This window comes from Tyto alba, unplaced genomic scaffold, assembly GCF_018691265.1.
Source record: "Tyto alba isolate M040663 unplaced genomic scaffold, T.alba_DEE_v4.0 Super-Scaffold_13, whole genome shotgun sequence".
Lineage (NCBI taxonomy): Eukaryota > Metazoa > Chordata > Aves > Strigiformes > Tytonidae > Tyto > Tyto alba.
Genome location: NW_024881275.1, coordinates 854402 through 877761, shown reverse-complemented (window position 1 = coordinate 877761; position 23360 = coordinate 854402). Strand labels below are relative to the sequence as shown.

The 23360-nt window shown below is 44.0% G+C and overlaps 1 protein-coding gene and 1 long non-coding RNA gene across 3 annotated transcripts in view; one reads left to right on the top strand and one right to left on the bottom strand.

The window, feature by feature from the left end:
* PCSK1 (proprotein convertase subtilisin/kexin type 1) overlaps positions 1-17254 on the bottom strand; it is a 31483-nt gene extending 14229 nt beyond the window's left edge. Inside the window, exons 1-8 of one of the 2 annotated variants that reach the window (XM_042788037.1) lie at positions 17174-17254; positions 16407-16728; positions 14288-14392; positions 10703-10813; positions 8313-8459; positions 7746-7822; positions 5506-5594; positions 1218-1390 (exon numbers count right to left, since the gene is read on the bottom strand). In XM_042788037.1, the coding sequence (XP_042643971.1) occupies positions 1218-1390; positions 5506-5594; positions 7746-7822; positions 8313-8459; positions 10703-10813; positions 14288-14392; positions 16407-16574 (870 nt within the window). In that variant the 5' untranslated portion in view covers positions 16575-16728; positions 17174-17254. Of the gene's footprint in view, positions 1-1217; positions 1391-5505; positions 5595-7745; positions 7823-8312; positions 8460-10702; positions 10814-14287; positions 14393-16406; positions 16760-17173 lie in introns of those variants that run through there. The other variant, XM_042788036.1, reaches the window with a different exon arrangement.
* On the top strand, positions 17069-18691 carry LOC116958923. Its single transcript, XR_004405550.2, has 3 exons — positions 17069-17243; positions 17367-17442; positions 17908-18691. It is a non-coding gene; the product is annotated as an uncharacterized LOC116958923 (long non-coding RNA).
* The last annotated feature ends 4669 nt before the right edge of the window (positions 18692-23360 follow it).

The following is a 23360-nucleotide window of genomic DNA, read 5'->3' as shown; positions in this document are numbered from 1 at the left end:
TCACTTAAGAGTTCTACTGACACCTTTGAGGTGCTTAAGGTAAGCACCCACTTCAGTGCTTTACCAGACCCGGTGAAGCGCCAGGGGTGAAAGCTGTTGGGCAACTGCAGCTCTGGCTGACCTTAAGCAGAACAGACACCGTCCAGATCCTCGCAAAAGGAAGCCTGACAAATGAATGGGTAAATTTGCTCCCCTTCAGAAACAAAACAAGTTGTAAAAAAAAAAAAATAAATTCTTCACCGAAGAACCCGCTTTTTCAGAGTAAGACCACTGAACTTCGGTTCCCTAATTAATGCCTTTAATTCTCCCTCTTCTCTCGCTGCCTACCCATGGACTTAGATCTCAGTTGATCACCAGCCAGCTCCTCTCAGTCTCCATTCTTCCCTCACAGTATGTTTGTCAGCTGTCAGACTTTTCTTCTCTCCTGTCTGCTAATGTTAACTGCCCTTTTTCCAAAATCCTCTCTTTGATTCTGTCCTTCAAGCTTTCCTCCATTTCTACCCTCTCCCATCTCTGATTCAGTCTTCCTCTCTCCATTAGTACCTGTCCATCTTCAGGTATCTTTCCACCCCACTGGCAAAAGCAAAAGTAGTTTATTAATACATCCCTAGTAGCTCTCAGTTTGCCCTCTACTTATCATCCAACCAGATCTAAAAACGACTGCAAAGAAAAAAAAAAACACCTGTAAAAACATTGCTTCCAATACCCTTCATCATGCATTTTTACTGTCTTCATTTTAATTGGCTCATGATATGCACCAGTTTATAAACTAAAGCAATTAACACAATGCAAGCCCATCCACAGGGTGCTAAAATGCATTGCTATTTCACACAGCAAAATATTCACAAAGCAGAAATTTTGTATTAAATTTTATAGGCTTTCAGTGCAGAAATCCAATTACTGTTCAGCACAAAACAAGCAGCAGAGAAGGGTGGGGGTAGGGCAAGACAAAGGCAGCAAAAGTAAGGATGGAAGAAGAAAGCTTATCTGTGGAGAACAGCAGCTCAAAACTAGCTCAGAAAGCTTTGATGGTGCTTTTTAAAAAGTCCTCTTCTGGCTAGTAATTTGTCTGACCTGTACTATTGAAATCTATCTCCTCCCTTTCAAATGTTTGAGCAAAGAGAGCACAAACTGTCTTCATCTCTTCTCTGATATCAACCATGTAAAAATTCTGTTCTCTGGCACATTTTACGGTATCTTTCTCTTAAGTATCGTACCTGTTTTATCCCATACTCAAAAGCCTTCTGTGCCAGTCTCCCAGGTCCCTCCACAGTTTTACCATCATCATTAGGCCCCCAGCTTGCGCTGTAAATATCGACGTGTTCTGGATTGAAACCGATTGAACTGGCTTCAATGGCATCAGTGACTATTCCATCCAGCATCCGTATACCTTAACAGAAAAAAAAAAAAGCAGTACACTGGATTTATTTTCTGTTCCCTCCTCTTTGTCTTTGTGAACTGCTTGTAAGCCTTCCAGCAAAATTAATCCATAACTATTGCAACCACCTACTGCTGTTCATGTAAGAAATACGGAGGATAGTTCATGTCAGTGTGAAACGGTACACTTACCCTTTATTTGCAGAGCTCTGTGCTTGCTACAAATATTTAAAAAGCCTTCTTAAAATCCTGGTTGCCCCTTATTTACTTTTTTCTCTCTTTTTACAGGGAGCCAAGATGACGATTTGCTTACTGTTCCTGCCCTTTCTTACTGCATTGAGCTCTTCCTTGACCCTTTCTTCCTCTCTGTTAAATCTGTAACAAAGACTTCTCAAACTGCTAGCATGCCACTAAAATTAGATAGGTTTTATCAGCATTACTTTTACCTTTAAGAGTCCTAAGAGTTTTAGTTCAAAGATGTAGTTCTGTATGTTCTGTCTAAAACACTTTTCCCTCACAGTCATTAAGGTTTTTCTGTCTTTGTGACGCAGCTATTTCACTAGCTCTTCAATCTTCAGCACGAAAAATTCTCACTGTTGTTTTACTGCCACGTTTTTTTTCTACTGTGAACAACCCAGAGATGCTAGAGATATCTAGCCATTAACATTTTATTAGGAAATGCATGAGCTAATCTTCTTCAGAGCGAGCCTGATCTCAGTGGTACTTAAAATTCAGTGGCAGACAGCGGTTCATCTGTACTGGATCTCTCGCTCTGCAAATCCCCAGCTCTGCAGCAGGACTGCTACCAGTGTCCAGTGCGGGAGGAGGATAGAAATAGCAGAAGTCTGGCAAAATTCCCACTATGGCACGGCTCTCCCGGCAACAGCAGCAATGTAGGAGCCACAGCAGTCAGGATGCAGCCTGTGTGTTTTCAAGCAATAAAAATGTCTGAGTTATCCTGAACTTGGCAAGTTCGTACTACAGCAGCTGCACCATTACTGGCAGTTGGTGAATTATGAGTACTCATTTTCTAGTGTTTTCCGCAAAATGGGGATTTTTCCAAAGCACAGCAGGCAAAAAGTGGCCATTCTATTATAAAAAAACATAAAGAAAAAAATCCCACCACCTCACCCTCGCAGCTCAGTGTCTTATTCCTTTTTTATAATACCAAGCAGGGAAAAAAAGACTGTAAGCATAATTCGTTTCCCAAATGGCTGGCCTCTAAGACTTGTAATACCTCCGAGATACGGCTGGGCTTTATTATTTCATATTAATTAGTGGCAAAACCAGACAAAGGAGTTAATCGGCTCAACCACTGCTACTCCACTATCACTCACAAAGCCGGGAAAAGAATCAAGCTATATCCTGTGCCTCGGGTACTAAAAACACCACTTACCCTGGATAGGCTTAAACTCGTAACATTTTGAATACTCATTTTTCTGTTGGCTGAGAATTGTGAGATTCTCTCACGCCAGCGCACTGTGAGCAAAGATCTGCCGGTGTGGAAATGACTGCCAGCTCCGGGTCTGAGCTTGCAACACATAATCAGATACTGGGACTGCAGAGAGCAGTGTACAGATATTTCCTACAGAAGAAGACAGAGCCAACTCTGCAGATAAATAATGTAATAGGGAAGAAAACAAGAACGCTGACAACACACTGATAAAAACAGTTCAAGAAAAAAAAAAAACAAAAAAAAAAAACAAAAAAACAAAACAAAAACGCTGTCTTGTCTTTGCGATCGCCAAAAATCCTGCTTGTTTAATTCAACTCAGGGATGTGATGACTGCAGCGATATTTCCCTACGCAGACTCCAGTTATGTCCTCTTGCATAAACTCTTTCTTATTCTTGCACATGCTTGCTTCCATCACCAGCCCCACGAAATCAAAAGGAGGCAAAACCCAAGGTAATTTCAGACACATACATGTATCTGCCTGGCAGAAGGATATTTTTAGCAACACGTTACTGTGCAGGAACTCTCAGCCCAGTCCTCTGTAAAATGGAGCTTCTTAATCATTTGATTTCCATGGTAGCACCAGAGAAATATCATAGCACAGTGCTATGGTTAGGTATGTGTGGAAATATATACACCCTGTTTTACTTCAAAGGTGATCGATACGCACACACATTTCTTAGCTCTATACAGAACAAGCGGAGAATGCTGAAGAACACTGAAAGGTGTCACACTGAAAACTGGCATTAAGAAGTTTTGTTTTGGTTTGTTTTTTTTTTTTTTTTTTTTTTTTCACAGACTGCTCAGAAAAACCTACGGGATTCACAGCCACAAAGTGCTGAAGAGATTAATCCAGGTCTCAGAATAGGGCCAGGCATTGATGTGACTAGTGAGAACACTCAGGATTATTAAAGCTAGCATTCTCACGGAAAACAAAGACTTTTGAATGGAATGTTTTGTTTCACCCCTCAAGACAAAGTTAAACCAACCTCTGATGCTGAAGATTGGAGAACAAGGTATTCCAAATGTCAGGGTTTCTTTCCCTAAACCAGCTGTTGCTGACTATCAAAGAGAAGACATTGGCTGTGGACCACTGGATTTGTCCCGTATGGCAACTGCTATAAGCAAACAGCCACTTAAAGAGGTCATCCTGAAATAATGTCAAGCAGAAGTGTGCAATGTGACATTCCATGGATTTAAAAAAAAAAAAAAAAAAAAAAAAAAAGAAGAGAAAAGGCCTGTGAAGAAATGAATCCAGTATAGCTTAGAACATCAAAAAAGCCTTCCAGTGTTTAGCCACTCCAAATTTATCTGAATCTTTTGAATACTTCTCCTATCTCCTGTGGCTCTTTGAACATAATTGTATTATCTCCCCGACTTAATCCGGATGGTCATATATAACAGCTTATATTTTCTCTCAATTTTTCCATGCTTTCTGCTCGCCCCACCCAGGTATAAGCAGCTTTCTGGGTAATTCAGATTGCTGGACTGCTTTTCCTCCTGTTATTTTGCTTTTCTAGACAAATCACGCCACACAGACCTGTGGTTTGCATTTGCAAATGAACACAGAGCATATGTAAATAACTGTGGAAGAGTCTTCTCTGTAGATGCAAGTGCCTTAAAATGTGGGCACAGCAGGAGTTCAGACATCTTTGCAGCTTCATCCATTTTGCCCTGCTTTGAAAATTTGGCGTCTTCGTCTTACGAGTGAGATATTTTATTTAAACAGAGCATGACAGCATAATGCATTATGGCAAAGGCAGACTGCAAAGCTGACATCTGTGACAGCTCAGTAGAGTAAATGGGAACCTACAAATATAAGACTGAAATGGTGGGAATGGCAGTTATGGGTGTCACTTGCCACTCATCGTCCCTTTGTTCAAAAGGAAAAAAGGGAGTAATGGAAAAACTAGGACTGTACAAATATCCTTCTCTGAGCTAAATAACCATTTGCAACTGATACCTTGAGCACGACCATTTCATAAACCTCTAACGGATTAAACTTTTAGTCACCACTTCCAAAAAATGGCAATATTGATTGATGGGAAAGCAAGCCCCTACTTATTTTCAAAATTAACTTATGATGATAATAGAGAATTTGTTGTAATGAAAACCACAGCAGTTTGAATAACTTGACTGACATGACCTTTTGAATGTAATTGTGCAGATGGAAACAATATGACACAAGCAAGCGTGGGTATAAACCTGTATATTCTTACTTTCACTCTACTCAGTCCCTCTCCTCCCTCATGCCACCTCCTTCCAGGACAACCAATTATAAGAAGTGAGTCCATCATTCCTTAAAAGATACACTCTTATCTCTGGGTACAATATAGGCTGTTGCTAGTATTATTATTGCTATTGTTGTTGTTGTTACTATTATCACCATCACCACCACCTACGTTGCTGTTGCTGCTGTTAGATATTCTACCTCTATTCAACTGATAACCCAATCCAGAGAGTATGTTGACATTCAAGAAATGCTATCATATAGATTTATCACTCTGCACTATGTCCAGACAGGATTTTGCAGTCGAATGCTGCGAGATTGATGTTTTCTGAAAAGAACCAGTCATTTGTCTTTCAGATTAACGGTAGCTGAAAACACTCAGCACTTCACAGATCTCTCCAGCTTCCATTCATATTAGATATCTAATTATTTTCATTTTCTTACCTCCAACTCTGGAATTGTAGGCTACTCCAACGCCACATTTTCTGTTGTTGGCTTGCATGGCAATTTCTCCTGCACACCGTGTCCCATGCCTGAATAAATACAGCCAGAATAAACAACATCTCACAACATCTTTGTGTAATGTACACAAAGACTGATCACTGACCTTCCTGATTTGGTGGAAGTCTTCCTTTAAATTAATGCAGAGCAGCTATTGAATAGCTTTTAAGTTGTATCTACATGATACAAAAATACTTGTTTCTCTGAGCTTTCAAGCAACGTAATTCAACCTATTTAATGATCAAAGGATCATCGTGATGAGATGGTAAATACACTACCTAAGTCACAGTGAAATCCATAGACCTATTAAATACCAGTATCTTAGTAGAGTGCAAAAGTGGCATAAAATTGTGGGGCTAAAAAGCTGCTAAACTTCTTCAGACAGAAATATGATACAAGTCTTCTTTAATCACACATTTAGATACTATTTTTTAAATTAATTTATTGTCAGTAATTAATTTATTTAGGATTTCAGAAAGTGAGCCTTTAAAGTCGCTTCACCATTGCTAAATTTTTCTTGTAACCGACTATTTTCTATGCAATTCTTTTTTGCCATAGGTGATTCTTATTCCACAATACAGAAAACCTTAATGTAAATGCAACTGTAAAAGAGTTGTATTATTTAATACTACAGATCGTTATTCAATGAAGTGTTCGAATGCTTCTGGGCTGAATTCCATTTACTTATTAATAAAGATTAGAGGTAATACAGGTAGATTTAAGAGATAATGTCATTGGAACAAGAGGATAATGGCTGCTGGCTCTTAAATAACACTGTAACAAAGTAGAAATGTCATTTTTCAAATGTCTAATTCATGGAACATTTATCCTTTGATTGATTGTTTTTTTCCCCATGCCTTGATTTACGTTGTGGATGCTACTATATTGTCTGATAAACAATAGGGAACCAGTGCAACAGTTACTCACCATATCTTTACTGAGTAGCGGTATCCTGACTGGTTTAAGAAATTAACTACTTCTGCGCACCAGCTTTTGAAGAGGTTCATTCTCTTCTCTTTCTGATGGACAAAATCCCTCCCTGAACTACCATGGCTACGCGTAGGTGGGACAGACCCATCAGGGTGCTCCTCAGAGGACCAAAGAGGTGGGTGGCTCTAGAGAGGGCGTCAGAGAAAATGCCTCTCTCCTTCCAAGACACACAAGTGTCACCACGAAGTGAACTGTTGGTTGTCTTGCGTTCAAGCCTTCTGAAACTTCCTAGGTTATTACCTTGAGGACGCTTAGGGCAAATCTGGTCTAAATAAAGCTTCCATATGCCTCAGGAGAGACAGAGAGATTGCCACAGGAGTGAGTGTGACCTCCTCCCGTGTCTGACCATGTGCCATACCCATACGAGAGGAGGTCGGAAGCACGACTTCACCTGTGATTGCATGCGCTGAGCTAGAAGCTATTCTAGCAAAAGTTGGTGCAAAAGTTACTTCCAGAACTGGAAAAGAGTGTCCTCAGCTACAAAAGCTGACCTGAAGGGATGCGTTTCTTGGCAGGTTCCTCTAAGACACAGTCTCTTCCAGAGCCCTTCATAGGAGACATATTCTTTTACAATTCCCAGTGCAAAGCAGAGGACTGAAGTAAGAACCTGTTTAGGGAGGTATCTCTCTAGAAACACGCATGGTGACATGAGCAGATTGCCCCCCTTCAGCTTGCAGAAACATATCAGCATCTTACATATACAAAGATATGAAAAAATTCAGGACATTATAGGGAGATTACAGTTGCGAAGCTCTTCATCTGGGAATCTAATTTCCCTAGTTTCCAGTGTTTGTGCCAATGCTATGTGCAAGTCTGTGTGCAAACTGAAACACAAAACGTTCCTTCCAAACATCGAGAAATGTTTTTTTACTGTGAGGGTGACTGAGTACTGGCACAAGTTGCCCAGGGAGGTTGTGAAGTCTCTCTCCCTCGAAATATTCAAAAGCCATCTGGATCTGGTCCTGGGCTACTGGCTCTCGGTGTCCCTGCTTGAGCAGGGGCTCGGACCAGATGACCTCCAGATCTTCCTTCCAACCTCAACTATCCTGTGATTCTGTTAGACAAATTGTTCCTTTTATTAAATAATTGCCATAGGGGACATGCATAGATATTTTTTTGCATTTGCAGGTTCTAACACACAAATTAACAACGTACAGCTTTGTTCTCTTCACACAACTGGGAAAGCTACTCACTTGTTTTCATTTGTTGGGTCATATCTTGGAAAAGGATCATGATCATTGTCATTGAAATCATAGCTTGCCTTTGGATCCTACATTTTTAAAGAAAAACAGAATTAATTCGGACAAATCGATGTAAAATTGTGTAGCAAAATGGGTTCTAGAATCTGTATTTGTTTATTTGGTGTGCTTCATGTTAACAGCAATCAAGTTGGTAGAGTTTGATGGGCATTAACAATTCCATAAATTTTTCACGGGGCTTTAATAATTCAGCATTAAACCACTGTATACAAACATGCCTGGGAACTAAATCCACTGAGGGAGGAAAAAAAAAGAACAGAAAAAAAAAACACACAAAAAAAAATCCCAAACAACAACAACAAAAAACCATGCTGCTATCATTGCTAAGTAACATTCAGCTTCCTGTGACACAGACCAGGTTCCAAATTATGCCTAAGGCAAATATTTCAGTCTCTGTACTGCAGGAGCTGACTTACAGAAGAGACAGCAAGCTGGAGAAGAGTGTACATCAAATTTACAATTGATTAATTTATTCCATAGCATTCTAACTCCCAAACTTACATAGTTAGCATAGATGTCGGTGTGATTCCACTCCAAGCCATCATCTAGCACGGTGATGACAACACCCTTGCCTGTAATCCCTTTTTGCCATACAGGAATAACATGGAGATCCAGTTTGGGCAGGGATGGATTTACTCTTGTATCTTGCTGGGGGACAGAAAGGATTAAAGTATGTCAACATCTTCATCCATTTATACTACACAGGTCCAAAGTCATATTTTAAAGGTGCTTTAAACCATCCCAGCCTGAACTTGTATATTTTGCTCAGATTTTGCAAAGACAAAACAAAGATTAGTTTCTTCAAATACTTGTAGCACTGAAAGATTTAACCCATTACTTGAAGATCCCTGAAGACCACCTCTGAACAAAGAGAATCTTCTATTTACTGGAGGTAGACAGCAGAAACACGGGAATGGTAGGGATATACCGATGAACCTTGGAACATTGAGTTAATAATCAGACCTGCTAATGTTTGTTCTTTTCACTTGATGAGAAGCCAAGACAGTACCCCACAGTGCAGTGAGCTCTGTTTTCTCTGAATGTGTTTTCTCCTTTCACGTGCAAGTTAGCCAGAGCAAAATAATTAATGGAAAAAACAATTAAGGTAGTCGTTTGGTTAGGAACAACCGTGCTGAATCACAACTTTCTGTTTACTACTCTTATTACTGTTCCTGTGGTAAATCAACTGGAAGCATGAATCATCTATAGCCTCCTCTTCCACAACAAGTTCTTTGAAGAGTATCTCCTAAATGGGGCATTTTTCCTCTTTAGTATTAAATGTGCAGTACATACATCTAATTTAGAAAACTTACAACACCCATAAAAACACAGACTTAAAAAAAGGCATTTTCTTTCTGTCTCTCTGTACATAATTACATTGGTTGATCGCAGGTTTTTAATTTCTTTGTTTTCAAATGAAAGTTGCATAAAATATGAGGCTTAGAAAAAGAAATCTGGCAGGGGTATGACCTTTCTTGCATTTTATGCTTTCTTTTCTGACTGCTGCTGTTCAGGGTTTCAAACTTTGTTCTCTGGAATCCGTCAAACAATCATTTTTTCAGGTGACGTGTGAAGGCACACTGAATAGAGCTAAAAACTGTTGCCATCAAATCATAATAATACGGTAATAATAAGTTATTTAATACAAGGCAAGGAACATATTTTGGAAGCAAATATTCAACACATTTATGCACTTAACAAGAAAAAATTCAACATGCGCTGCAAAAAAAAGGGTAAGCATCATGTTTCTGTTTCTCATGTGGGAAAACTAAAAGGAAAAGAAGTGAAAACCGTAGGAAGATGGAAAAAGGAAATATGTCTCCTGGAGAGGAGGACATTGCTTTTTTAACAAAACTGTTATTTTTGAACTTTATGTGTTTGTGTATTTGTCCAATACAGACATCTCGGAAATTTCCTGCTTCCTACTGGCAACAGGCAAAGAAGCAAACAGATATTCAGTGTCAAAGAAAAGCTACATTCTTAAAGATAACCACCTTTTATGTTGAAAAGAAGTCTGCAGGAATCTTCATGGAAATATTTATGCTATGTGATTTATAATCTAATTTTCTTAGCTCAAACAAAGGAAAGAGAGAGCAAAGCATTATACAAACAGCCTAGAGTCTGGTTTGTTTTCTCTGAGATGGACTGAAGAAGAGAAAGGTATTTCCAGCACTTGGGCCCCATTTGTGCTTGACCCTTCTTCTTGATTTGTTATACCCACCTTTAATCCCATCCCTATTCTGACTGAAAGCAATGAAGCCTAGACTGAAGGTACAGCTAGATGCATAGTGGAAATACAGACGCTTCAAAGAAACCATGGAAAACGCACAAGAGCAACTGTATTTCTGGGTTGTCACATGCAGACAGAGACTACAGAGCTCAGGAAAGTTCTTTTCCTCAAGGTTTTGAATATGTGAGCTGTGGAGAACCTCTTCTACTTAAGTCATAGTCCAAGAGGGTGAAGGTGCTTGTCACACGCATGCATATGCTTTTGTTTTCATCTGGTGTATGCACTCTGCCCTGCCAATTTTAATAAAGAAATACATGGCCTGCTTCAGACATGATAAGGGACTTCTTGCATGCCAGCAGCAAATATTTTAAAATCATCATAAAGGTAGCTTTTAACTGTTACACTTTCTAATATCAATCCCCATCCTAAGCAGCACCCTGAGTTGGCTTTGAGAATCTTTGTACAAACAACACTTCAAAGAAAACAGAAGGTTACCTGGACATATTATGCACAGAGAGCTCTCATTTTTAGAGATATTATAATGAGAGTGACTCTTTATTTACTCCCTTCAGTGCAATCGCTCTGATACTGGGAAAACAACGCAGCTGATAGCACAACCGAAATTCACCATCCCCAGTTCCACAATGAAACAAATTCTTACCAGATACCACTGCTGATTCCACATAGGATCATTGAAAAGATTTTCTGCTGAGTCTCTCACGGTGGCACGCTTAGTTCGCTTTTTTTCGTACTGCTGCTCTGCCCAAGACACCTACAATTATTTGTATAAATATGACAAGTTAGCCTCTATAGGTTAGGACTTTCTTAGCCTAGAGGACAAGGGGTTTCCTCACACTGCAAAATTTTGATGCCTAAAGCAAAATGAGCAATGTTTGATGCAGAGAGGAGGGTTATTTGTGCTGTAGTACAGTACACTTAGGGTGAGAGTACTTGGTGAAATCAAGGTACGATAGAATCAATTCATAGAAAAACATTAAGTACAAGTTAAGAGTAGAACTCCCATGAGCGCCATGAAATGCAGGCATCTATATCAAATGTGCAGTATGGTGAGAAGGTTATCTAAGCAGCAGCGGTTACTGAAACAAGAAAAAACCACAGCCTGCTTCTCCCTCCTACCCACATTTTAATCCCCATCAATTTCTACTGGGATTTAAAGGGAGAGGAGAAAGATTATCTCTGGCTTTAGTCTAGCAATCATAATGATGCTGTTACTCATAGCCCAGCTGGACCTTCAAGTCTCCTTCCCAGTGGTGTTCTGAAGTGTGATCAATTAGTAAGCTATGAATATTGGACTAACTTCATCGCTGGCATAGTTCCACTTCAGGCAACTGAAAGCCAAAAAGCTTCAGTGTGTTTTGCTAGAGCATCGACACAGTGAGTTGCACAGCATTTGTGCACGGACACAGCAATCTCCAAGTCACCAGGTCTCCTTTTAAAAGTGCATCCCACTTGGTTCCCTCGAGTGCATTACTAAACCCAGTTCAAACCAAATCCTGATTCTGATACCTCTCTGTGCTGTGTGCTCCTTGCAGCAATGGGAATAAAATGTTATTCATGGCTAGTACCTGGACAGTCACTCTGACATAGACCAAGTTGGTGCTTTTCATCCCAATTTCCAGCTGAGCAGAGCAAGCTCAGGTTCAGCAGGTGGCCCAGATCCTGCTGTAAGTCCCAAGTGGAAGGTGCCTTGCACCTAGGCTTTTGCTTTAGACCTCTGAAAAGTTATCATTATTTTTCTCTACTGTGAGCCAATGGCTTTATGGTCCTTGCATCTATCACCATATATGAAGCAATAATAAGAGTGACTCAGAAATTATAGCTAAAAGTACTGATTTGATTAAAATATGATTTCCTAGTGAAAGACTAATGAAAATTCACTATAAGAACACAAACTCTTACAAATGGTAGCTACACCAGGAATGTTTACTGAAAGCTCTCTAATACTATTCCCTTTGCTATGTATTTAGTTCTAAAACCCCCACAAACCACAGTTAGTCACAGAAGATGAATATAACCATGCAAGTGTAAGTATTTTAAACTCCCCTATTGATACCCAGAGCCACACATACTTGTGCACAGGTTAGAGCAATTACCTTTATCTCTCCTCCCTGCCCACAGCAAAGCTTGGCCTCTTCATCACCCAACAGTAATTAACAATAGATTACTTCCATGCTTCTTGTTTTGGTTTTGGGTTGGTTTTTTTTTGTTTTTTTTTTTTTTTTTTTCAGTGTGGACAACTGCACTGAGGGAAATGGGCTGAAACTACCAAGCACATATGTCAGACAAACAAGCCAAATGTTTGTCACTCAGTAGCTGGGTGAGGTTCCAACCATCCATCTACGGCAAAAGCTGGAGGCCCTGTGCCAAACCTCCAGTCACTGCTATATAAAGCAGTGAAAATAATCTTGATTCAGGTCTCTTGCAAGAAAGTAGATTTGGAAACTAGTGCAAGTACTGGAAGAAGTTAGGGAACCAGGTAATCATATCCCTTCAATATGTTCACAACCTTTATCTGTTTTACAACACTAGGACTTCTATAGGAAGGAGATAAATACTCAGATTAGAGCCAAGTTTTACCCCAGCTTTCACACTTAACATACCACAAAATTCATGAAGGCATTAAGCAAGCAAAATCAGGATTCCTTCCTCTCACTCTTTTTAAAAATTGAATTTAAATCTTTTTAAATAGGCTGTTGCTGAACAAGAGCAGCTCTTTGGAGCAAAGGTCCATGTGTAACTACACAGCGTTACATGATTGCTTTGTGTTTATTTACATAATGACATAATTACATCTCATTCATTCACCTAATTAATTTGCATAGTAAATGGTAAATAAAAGGGAAATTGGAGTAAATTCAGCAAATCACCTGCAGCACTTTGAAGCTCTGGGTTTGGATCTAAGTATGTAAGCCCGCAATCACGTTTGGCAGTAGCGTGTGCAGCACAATTGTTTCCATCCTACTTATGACATTAGAATTTGGTGCACTAAACACGGTCATGCTTCCCTGTGGGAGAGCTGCATTCGATGCAGTAAGTCCAAAAAAGCGAGGAACCGAAACCAAAACCCTGCTCCTGATCATTGTACTACGATGGCATTGAACACCAGATCATAGGTATGGGTCTGAACTAGAACACTAATTTCCACTAAAACTGTGGGTTTGAACATCCCCAGTTCAGAATGATTTCACCTAGAAGATTTTAAGTGCTGAACCCATGTTTGCAAGGAGATAGATGGGAGTGTACAGTTTTGAAACAGAACAGGCAAAACAAACACCCCTCCTTTAATTCTTCTAGCTACATATAGAATATTTCCTCCTAGATGACATTTGCATCTAAAGCCTGCAGGTAACCAATTACTCGTTCTCAAGTGATTTGTCCTTGCATGGTAAATTGGTGGTTTTCACAACCAGGTTACTTCATGTTTTGGACTATTCTCATTTTTACAGTGATTGCTTCAATAATGATGATTTGAAATTCAAATTTCCTTGTCCTGAAATTTGCCAGAAATTGGTTTTAAGAGGGGCTGACAGCATTCCGGTCTGTTCCTTAAATTCGCCGCCCACCCCGTTTTTTCAGTATGTTTACAGACAGACATGCTTCTCTCTCAAATAAAGTCAAATAAATGGGGAGTTGGCTTTACCAGTGGATCATACCTCAGACCCCTGGCTCTCCAGTGTTCCTGCTCTCTGATTGGGGTGGGATCCCAGTGTAGCAAGTCTGGAGCGTGTGATGGACCCTCTGAGAAGGGGTTTTAGAGCTTGTCATAGAAGAAGCGAATCCAGCAAAACCTCAGCTCTTTCCCCCTACTTCTTTTTATAATTTATTTATTTAATATTCAGTCACTTTAAATCAAACCTAATTCTTGTGGTAATTGCACAGACGTGGCCTGATTAAGCTTAGTGCATCTATGGATTTTTACTTTAAATCGAGCCCTGTGGCTCCTCATTCATATTTTCATCAGCGACACATCGACATCTGAAATTCCAAGCCTCTGCAATGCTGCATATCTTAAATCTTAATTTGGAAAGCACTTGCAAAAAAATATGGTAGGAGAGGGTCAGATTCTGCCTGCTAATGACAGAATAATAAAGTATTATTCAGTATGAGTACGGATGGCTGAATATATTAGACTTGCAAAATGAGGAAAGCCTGTCTGTGACCTCATTACAAAGCTAGCAATAAGGAGACAGAATAAACAGAGAGCATGAAAAAGAATAACGCTCACCCGCTCATCATCAGAAAGTCTTTTGGTGATATGAATGGCACTTCTTCGAGACCGCTTTGGATGGCTTTTATGTCTGAATAGGTAGTGATTTTTGAGTGATCCAATCTGTAAGACAGAGGCGTACTTTAACTATCAAGAGATATTTCTCCGCTGCAAACAAATATCAACAACCACAACCTGACCGAATTCATTCTGCTTGAACGACAAAAGGAAAGAGCAAGAAACTAGCCTTTAGATATTTTCATCCAAATTAAACAACACTCCTCAAGTAACAAGTGACTATCACAGCCTGTGTGCTGCTAGAAGAAATTGGGGGGGAGTAATTTTATTTGAGCTAGTGAAGTAGTGGTTATTACTAATACAGTACTCATTAAGGTAGGACTTGTAGTAGTGACTGGCATACCCGTGGACATACCTGGCCATGTTGCAAAGGACAGGTTTTATGTAGTCACACGCCACTTTTATCTGTTTTTCCTGGCGTTCAGCTGAGCAGGTGTAAAAAGCTTGGTGTGCCTCCAGAAACCTCACTGTGGGGTTTTTTTTTTTTTTTTGTACAGGCACCCACCCAACCGGGATTTTCACAGAGAGCCGGGTGCATCCCGCCGGCTTCAGACACCCCTTTTCCTTAAGGAGGGGGTTGCTCGGCATCGTCGGGGGCGAATCCACCGAAGGCAGAAAGACCAAACCCGCAGCGGTGGGATCACACCAAGGTCTGAGAGTCTGAAGGACACAGCAGTGCCCGGGACAGGGGGGCTGCCCGTCCTGCTCCCACCCGCCTGGGCAGGAGGCTGAGAAGGGGCTGCCCAGCATCCCTGCCCAGCACCTGAGCAGAGCTGACCATCACCCCGTGCCCAGCCTGCTGGGGGGCTGCGGGACGGAGGGAAGCAGCTCTACAGAGAAAGGGGGGGGGGGGGTCCCCAGCGCTGCCAGACACGATGCCTGGCACAGGACCCCCCCCCATCTGGAGGTGGGATGAGGCTGTTACCTAAAGCCAACGGTTACTCATCCCTGACAACGCTGACGTCACGGCATCCCAAAAAAAAAAAGAGCCAGGAGGGCCTGTGGGAGAGAAGCCCCGGGATGGCGATGGAGCCTCCGGGCGGGGGGGGCTGGGGGGGTGAGGAGGTGGGATGGTGGGTGGTGGGGGGGGGGGTAGATCGGGGGCGTCGCAGGGCTGGAGCCAGGGCTGCCTGCACCCTCCTCCTGCCTGGGCTCCTCTGGGAGAGCGGGGTGCCCTTCCCCATCCCCTCGGGGAGAGCGGGGTGCTCTGCCTGGTCCCTGCCTGGCACCTTCACAAAGAAAGGGGGGGTCCCTGTCCGACCCTGCTCGATCCCTTCAGGGAGAGGGGGGGATGCCTGCCCGACCCCCTCCGGGACATCGGGGGTGCCTGTCCGGTTCCTTCAGGGAGAGGGGGGGAGTGTCTGTCCGACAATCCCTTCAGGGAGAGCGGGGTGCCCTGCCCGGTGTCCCTATGGGAGAGGCTGGGGGTGCCTGCCCGGTCCCCTCAGGGAGAAGGGGGGGTGCCTGCCCGATCCTTCCCAGCCCCTCAGGGAGACGGGGGGGGGGGGGGGGAAGGGGGGTGCCTGCTCGATCCTTTCAAACAGAGCTGGGTGCCCTGTCCGACCCTGCTTGATCCCTTCGGGGTGCGGGGTGGGGGGGGGTGGGGGTTGGGGGTGGGGTGGCGGGAATGGGGTGCCTGCTCGGCCCCCTCTGGGACATCGGGGGTGCCTGCCCGGTTCTCCGAGGGAGGGGAGGGGTGCTTGCCCGACCCTGCTCGATCCCTTCCAGGAGAGCGGGGTGCGCTGCCTGTCCCCGCCGGGTCTCCCCCGGGAAAACCAGACGCGCTGCCGGGACCCTCTCAGGGAAGAGCCGAGCCCCTCCCGCCCGCTCCCCTCGGGAAGCGCAGACCCCAGCCGGGCTCCCCACCACGCTGCGGAACCTTTGGGGGTGCGGGGGTGTGAATCAGCGCGGGGAAACGGCGCTTCCAAACTCCCCCCGAGCCCCGTTTGCGGCAGCCGGGCACAAGTTTCGGGGCAGCCCAGAGGAGGGAAGGGAAGGGACCCCCTGGCAGAGCATCTCCCGCTCCCCTTGCCCCCCCCCCCCCCAAGCCCTCCCGTACCTGCCCCACCAGGTCGTAGTCCAGCTCCTCCGCGATGGCTTTAGCGGCGTCGGGGCCCGCCGGGATCTCCGCCGCCCACTCGTTGAGGAACTGCCGCTCCGCGCAACCTCCGCGGGCCAAGCAGCCGGCGACCAGCAGCGCCAGGGCCGCGCACCGGCGACCGTCCATGTCCGCGGAAGGGCGGGGGGGGGGAAACCCGCGTTGCTAAGGCGAGCGCGGAGCCGGGGGTGCGGAGGGGGGGGGGGGGGAGCGGGCGGCCGCGGCCCGGTGCCGGTCCCTCGGTTGCCGGCGCGGCTGCCCGGGGCTGTGCGGCGCCCAGACCCTCCGGAGCCGGAATGGAAATGAGTGTTTACACGTCAAAACGACGACAGCCATCCTGACGTCAAGTGTACCTGGCCCCCGAGCCGGGGGGGAAGTGGGGGGGGGGGGGGGGGGTTGGGGGGGGTGAGGGGGGTTGGTAATTCCCCCGGGGGAGCGGGCGGTGTGCGCGGAAGCGGGCGGGAGGGAGGCGGGGGCGAATCCCGCCCGGCCCGGGCGGGTCCTGGAGGCGTCACTTCGGGGGGCTCCTCACCGCCCCCCCCCCCCCCCGCCCCCCCGATCCCATCCCACCGCATTGCATCCCATCCCCATCCCATCCCACCGCAGCCCATCCCTATCCCACCCCCCGTCCCCCGGGACGAGGGTCCTGGGGGTCTGGGTCCCGGGGGACAGCGAGCGGTCACGGCCGCGCCGGGGCTCGTCTTTGCGCCGTTTCGATGATCGTTTACCGTAATTAGAGATAATGAGCGAGGTTCACCCCGAGGCGCAGCCCTCTCCTCGCAGCCCAGACCGCGGCAGGTGGGTTTTCTGCCCCCCAGCCCCGCCGTGTCCTTGGGAGGAGCAGCGCTCGCCTCTCCGCCCCGGTGCGAGTGGAGATCTGAGCGAATAAAACAATTTTTTTTTTTTTTTTTTCCAATTAAGCTAATAACCCGGGACCTACCGCGCGGTAATGCTTGATTAATGTGCATCGTCCCCTGATACCTCCAACACACCGTAGGTATGCTGCATTAATTGGCACTGCTACCCGCTCTGATTATATAACAGATATCTTTATCCTGAATTTTTAAATTAATTTTAAATTTTCTCTCTTTTTTTTTTTTTTTTTTTCCACATCCAGTAGTCCTCACATTGCACTTTCTCAGCAAGCATTGCAATTTGTTAAATACTCACTTATTTCCATATTTTAATTTTGCACCTGCATTTCCCCAGCTTCTTCTATTTAGCCTCCCTACTACCATTCTATTGTCTTTCCTCACATGTCAGAAGATGCCTCTAAAAATTCCCTAATGTTCCCTGAATGCTCTTGCCTCTACCTCTGAAACTGAACCTTTCAGCAACTTTAGTTTATAGTTAACTATATTTCACTGCTTGATTCTTCCAACTTTTAAACTGGAAATTTTAGTAAGTTACTTTTAAATATCAGAGCTGTGCTTCAATACTGCTTTCCTTCTGTTTATTATAGAGCGACGGATATGCTTCCCCTACTCTTCCCGGGCTTCTAAAATAGGAAGAACATGGAAAACATAAATGCAAAGCAGTGAGGAGTGAAAAATATTGTAAAAGACCAGCATTTTGTTGTCTGAAATCTCATCCTCAGGAATCATTGTGCCAGGACGGGTATGGTTCTGAGGGCTGCTGTGGGGACCCCTGTGTTCCCATAGGGATGAAGGGACTGGTACCACTGCAGCTGAAGTACCATCCATGGCATGTACAGGACTGGAATAATGGGAATCTGAAGTGGATCAAGGGAGGGGAAAAAGCATGAGACTGTAATAAGGATACCAGAAACCTCAACAGAATATCAATAAATACCAACATAGAACAGAACAGAAAATAAAATGAAACTACTGCAGCACCATCCTGGTACTCACCCCTACTCACTTTCTGCAACGTGGTGTGTAATGACAGGACAGAGTTTGTCAAAGTCGAGTCAGCGACTAGGACACATATACTCTGATCGTTTTCGTTTATTGTATTTGCTGCATGATTTTCTCGGCGTTCACTGCCAAAAGCATATTTTCTTTACTTTCCTGGACAGATGCCTTAGAGATCCCTCTGTTCCACTGTTAGCAACGTGTTTCTGAGGCTTTCTTTAGATGTGGTTGTCTCACCAAGCCACTGCTGGGTCCACAGAGGTTTTTCCCGTGTCCATTTTACCACTACTGTTCTACACAAAATACCAACGGCTTTTTATCTCTCATTTCTCATCACCGAGACTGCACCTTGGCTCGAATTTTACATCTTATATTAAGCAACTGTGCAGAAACATTGTCTGCATACAGAAATGAAATGAGTGTCATATGTATGTATAATGACAATTTACATTCCCAAGTCTTAAGTGGTGGTTAGAACACCTACGTCCCTAAGAGTGTTTTGAAAATCTTAGTATTCTTTTCTAAATAATTAATTCATTCACATGTGTTTATTTATTGGGATAACCTTCTGTGCAGGACTTCAGCTAGACGGGCTGTGTACAGAGTCTTGAGCTGTGCTAGAGAATGAGCTCTGTGCTACACAAAGTTGGTTGTCCCATCTGTTAATGAAGAATGCTGTCCAATCCACCACGTTCCCATCTAATAATAGCATAATAAAAAGGAACAGCTTGCTCAGCAGCATCAGGTGAAGTCAAAGATAATTTTTCATGCTCCGTAAACAATTTAGGTTTGTTGTTTACCAGTGAAAGATTTATTTAGCTCCTAGTGTGACCCATGGTATTCTGCTCCAGTGTGAAATCAGAAACAAACACAAGACCAATTCTAAAAATATTATTTCTAGGATATAATTTCAGTTTTACATGATATTCAAGATAGATGTGCTTCTAGGGGATCTACATTCTGATAAGGACCTCTCTGCATCTGGTGGAGTATTGTTGGTAAAGCAGCTCTTGAGCGTTTTTCCAGTGTGTGGTATCTGAGTGGGAATTATTACATTTCCGAAGCTGAAGTGTCTTCCTCTAGACCAAGTGCAAAGTGTTTCCTTGCACATAGGTAAGATACCCATCAATACAGTGTGTAATACTGACAATTAATTCCTGACCCACAAAGGTCTGCAGCCATGGGTTGCAGGAGAGATGTGATTTAAACCTCCCAGTCCTGATTTTGACCTAACAAAGCTGAATATCAGCAGTAATTCTGCTAAAATATTTTTTTATTAAGAAAAGTATATTACAGCAGCATAAATGAACTAAAAATCAGAACCCATGGGGCAGGAGTCTTTTCTGAAATCTCACATTGCTTCAGCAAGTACAAATACATACCTTCATCTGTTTATGTTCTGGATGCCTCCTCTCTAGCACAATTAGCTCACACGGGTACGTTGGAGAATTCTGTGTTACCATTTGGTAACTTGGATCTGGGACATCTGGGTGATAATTATATTGGCAACGTCTGTACACATCCCACATGAAAACTTATCCCCCCATTGTAGCCAAAGCCAAAGTTCCATCTCTCTCATGCCCAAGAGTTTAACTGACTGGGTTTTTCTTCCTTGACATCAAAGGGCATGTAAAGGTTTCAGGCCATAGCTGTGTTTTCATACCTGCATTTCTGATCCTTCAAAAAGTTGTCCGTGAAAAAGGGGGGCAGTCCTGTTTTGAGAAGCCAAGCGCTTACACACAACCTCCTCTTTCCTCGCTCGTTAGCAAGGCTAACGCGTTTAAACCTAGCAATTCTTATTCAAGGCTGAAGTCTGGGTAAGGGGCGGGAAGGGGTTGAGCCCGGATCTCTGCTTAACTGCTGTGGCACCCAGCAGACCCCCACTGCTGACTGCTGCGGGACGTGGGGATGGGGAGGGGGCTGCACTGGGAACAGGGGTCTGGGGGAGCTGGGGGAAGCTGGGGGGGTGGAGCTGAGAGGGTCTTCATCGCATCCGCGCTGGGTATTTGTACCTTCCCGTCAGCCAGGACCGTGCTGTCGGGCAAAACCTGCCATGCGGGGGGAAGGCTGGGAGGGTGTCTCTGAACGGCAGCCGGTGTCCCGGGAAATATATCGATTACAAAGTGGGAAGAGCAGCCATGAGACCCTGCGACCCGTGCAGTGAGAAAGCCGCCGCCGAAATGAAAGCACCCCAGGAAGCTACGAAGAGATAAAAGTCGCATTCCTTCATCTTTGTGCACCTTGCAGAAGAGGCACAATTGTCTTTCTTGCTGAGGCAAATAATGAAAGAGCAGAGATAAACAGGAACAGAGCATAAAGAAAAGTGTAGGCAGGAAAAAGGATTAAGTTTATCTGAAGAAATAAATCAAAAGGTTTCAGGGGAATGCCACCATTTTATCATCTCATTATTTTGAAAGAATGTTTTTGACGAAGAAGGGCATTGTATAACCACATTTCATTCTGATCTGGGCACAAGTTAAAAGCCAGAGAGCAAATTCATCTCTGGTGTCCCTTCACGAAGACGGCCCACCTGATTTGGCAAAATGAAACGAAGCGTTTTTTCTCTAGCCGCAGAACTTTCTTTCGACAGGTAAAATGATTTTGGTTAAAATATTGGTCATTCTTGATGGGTAAACGATGAGCCCTCCCTGTGGGAAGGCAGAAGAGGCGCTTTTACAAAGCAGGAGGAACATGTCCCGAAGGTGTTACTGCATCCCTGCGCTCTTGATGCTGAATTGGTGGAGAAAAATGAGATGAGGTCCCGGTGCTGGGCGCCTTCCACCGCCGCGGGTGGCTGGAGCAGAGACCCATCCACCGCAACCCGTGCTCCGAAAGACGTAGCGATGCGGGGGTGGAAATGCTGGTTTGGGGGATGAGATCGGTGCGGGGGGGGGGGGGGGTCGGCGGTCGGCCCCCTCCTAGACGAAGTGCTTTGGCTACCACCAGCGCCCACACTTTGAGGGGGTCTCTCGGGCCGTTCCGCCAGCTCGGAGCAGCTCCCGCCCCAGTTTTGCAGCACTCCCCCAACTTTCACCCGGCGGCCGAGGAGCTTGCTCCGTGCTGCCACCCGTGAGGAGCAGCACCACCCTCCTTCTCTTATTCCTCCTCCAAGGGCATCCACCTAGAAGAACTACACGCCGCAGAAAACCTCTTACATAAAAGTGACCGCTGATATTTCTGCCCGCATCTCATTACAAAATCAGCCTTGTTATTAACACTGCAGGATCAGCAGATCTCGCACAGCTGCCGGGGAGCTAAATGCGCTTGCAAGATGAAACTTCAGGTTGTGGAGTATAAAACCAACCGGTTGCGCGGGCGTCAACATTATTTTACTGATTCTACTTGAAAGGTCCGATCTGAGAATGTTAACACCACTCAAACGGGAATTTGTGTTGTACGTAGCTTTAATTCGCCAAGTCAGAGCACCACGTCCTAAAATGAGAGTAGCTGGAAACGCAGTTTGATGGCTAAAGTGGATGTGGTAGCTGCTGTAGTTTAATTATTTAAATACTAAAAAGGGCTGTGCTGCTTGTATTTAATTTGGCTATGGACCAAAGAACACTCTTGAAACCCACTCTTTTTCGGTAACACTATTTCTTTTTCTGCAGGAGCCAACACTACAAAGTAATTGAAGGATAAGTATAAAAGAAGCCATATGTGTAGGCAATCACACAGAATATGGGAAACACCTGTTTTTCCGTCAATTACTGCCTGCAAACTAGTGGGGCATGTTTATTTTGGGGGCATTACATTTGCTTGGGTAATAGCGCATGACACATTTTCAGTTTTACGGCAGACGAGCACTGAGAACAGCTAATCATATCTGTGTAAATGAAACACAAACATGCCCCCCCAGCCATACGTGCGGTTCAATAGGGGCCTAATGACACCAGGCATTACCCGCTGCACGCTCTCCAGCGAGCAGGAAGCAGTTGGTGAACAACCGTCCATTTGTAGCAAACTGGCTAATTCTGTTTACTCTACGGCTCCAACTCATTCAAGCAAAAAGCCTGGAAAATGCAGAGGCAGGACGGTAGGAGAGGCGGAAAACCCCGGAAAAGCAGCAATAAGGTAATTATTTGGGAGAGACAAAGACCCTCAAAGTATTTTACTGCTGCTGGCAATAGAACGAGGCACGGTTGAAAGTTCATATCCTGTTTGCTCCTAATCCAGGTAACAGAGGTAATCAAAGAAGGGAAGCATTTTAAGGGAACATTTTATCAATGTAGATATAAACCCCAACATTTTTAAATTATACATATTTGGGTTACACTTTTAATAACATTTTACTTGTAGTAAAGGACTTTATTGTCCTCACTTGCAAGCTCTTCAATAAATCTCTAAGGGAGGACCAATAAGTTCGTAAATTGTTGACGTATTTTAATAACAGCACAAATAATATTTAGCATTGACAAAAACACTACTGAGAATTCAAAATTACTATTTTCATTACACGTTTAATTTAAAGGGGGGCGGTTTTGTAGAGGTCTTTTTAGAAGTCTAAGTACATTGATTAATTATTTTTAAATAGCTCTTATACAGTGTTCTTCCTCTTCATGTTCCATTTCAAGTGTGATGAAAAAGAGAAAAGACCGGAAGGAAGAGAGTATGAATACATGAGAGGAGGGTAAAAATCCGTGGGTAAACAGATTAAACCTCACTCATAGCTATATAAAAAGCTGCATTTAAAAACTGTTTATTCCTTCTCTGTTCCTTATTTTTTGAGTAGCAAAAAAGTGACAACAAATGATGATTTTAGGTTAAAATTTCAGGAAAGTTTTCTTGTGTGAGGAGAGGGTAAGTCTCATTGAAGAAAACTGTGAGAAACTGAATCATAAGTGCTTCCTTCCGAAGTCAGTGCTGGTCCCATAACGTCCACACGTAAGGAAAAGAATCACGGAACAGGTTGGAATCACCGGATCACTCAGGCTGGAGAAGACCCTTAAGATCACCGAGCCCGACCATAAACCTCCCGCTGCCAAACCCACCACTACACCACGGCCCTGAGCACCACATCTACACGTCTTTTAAATTCCCCCAG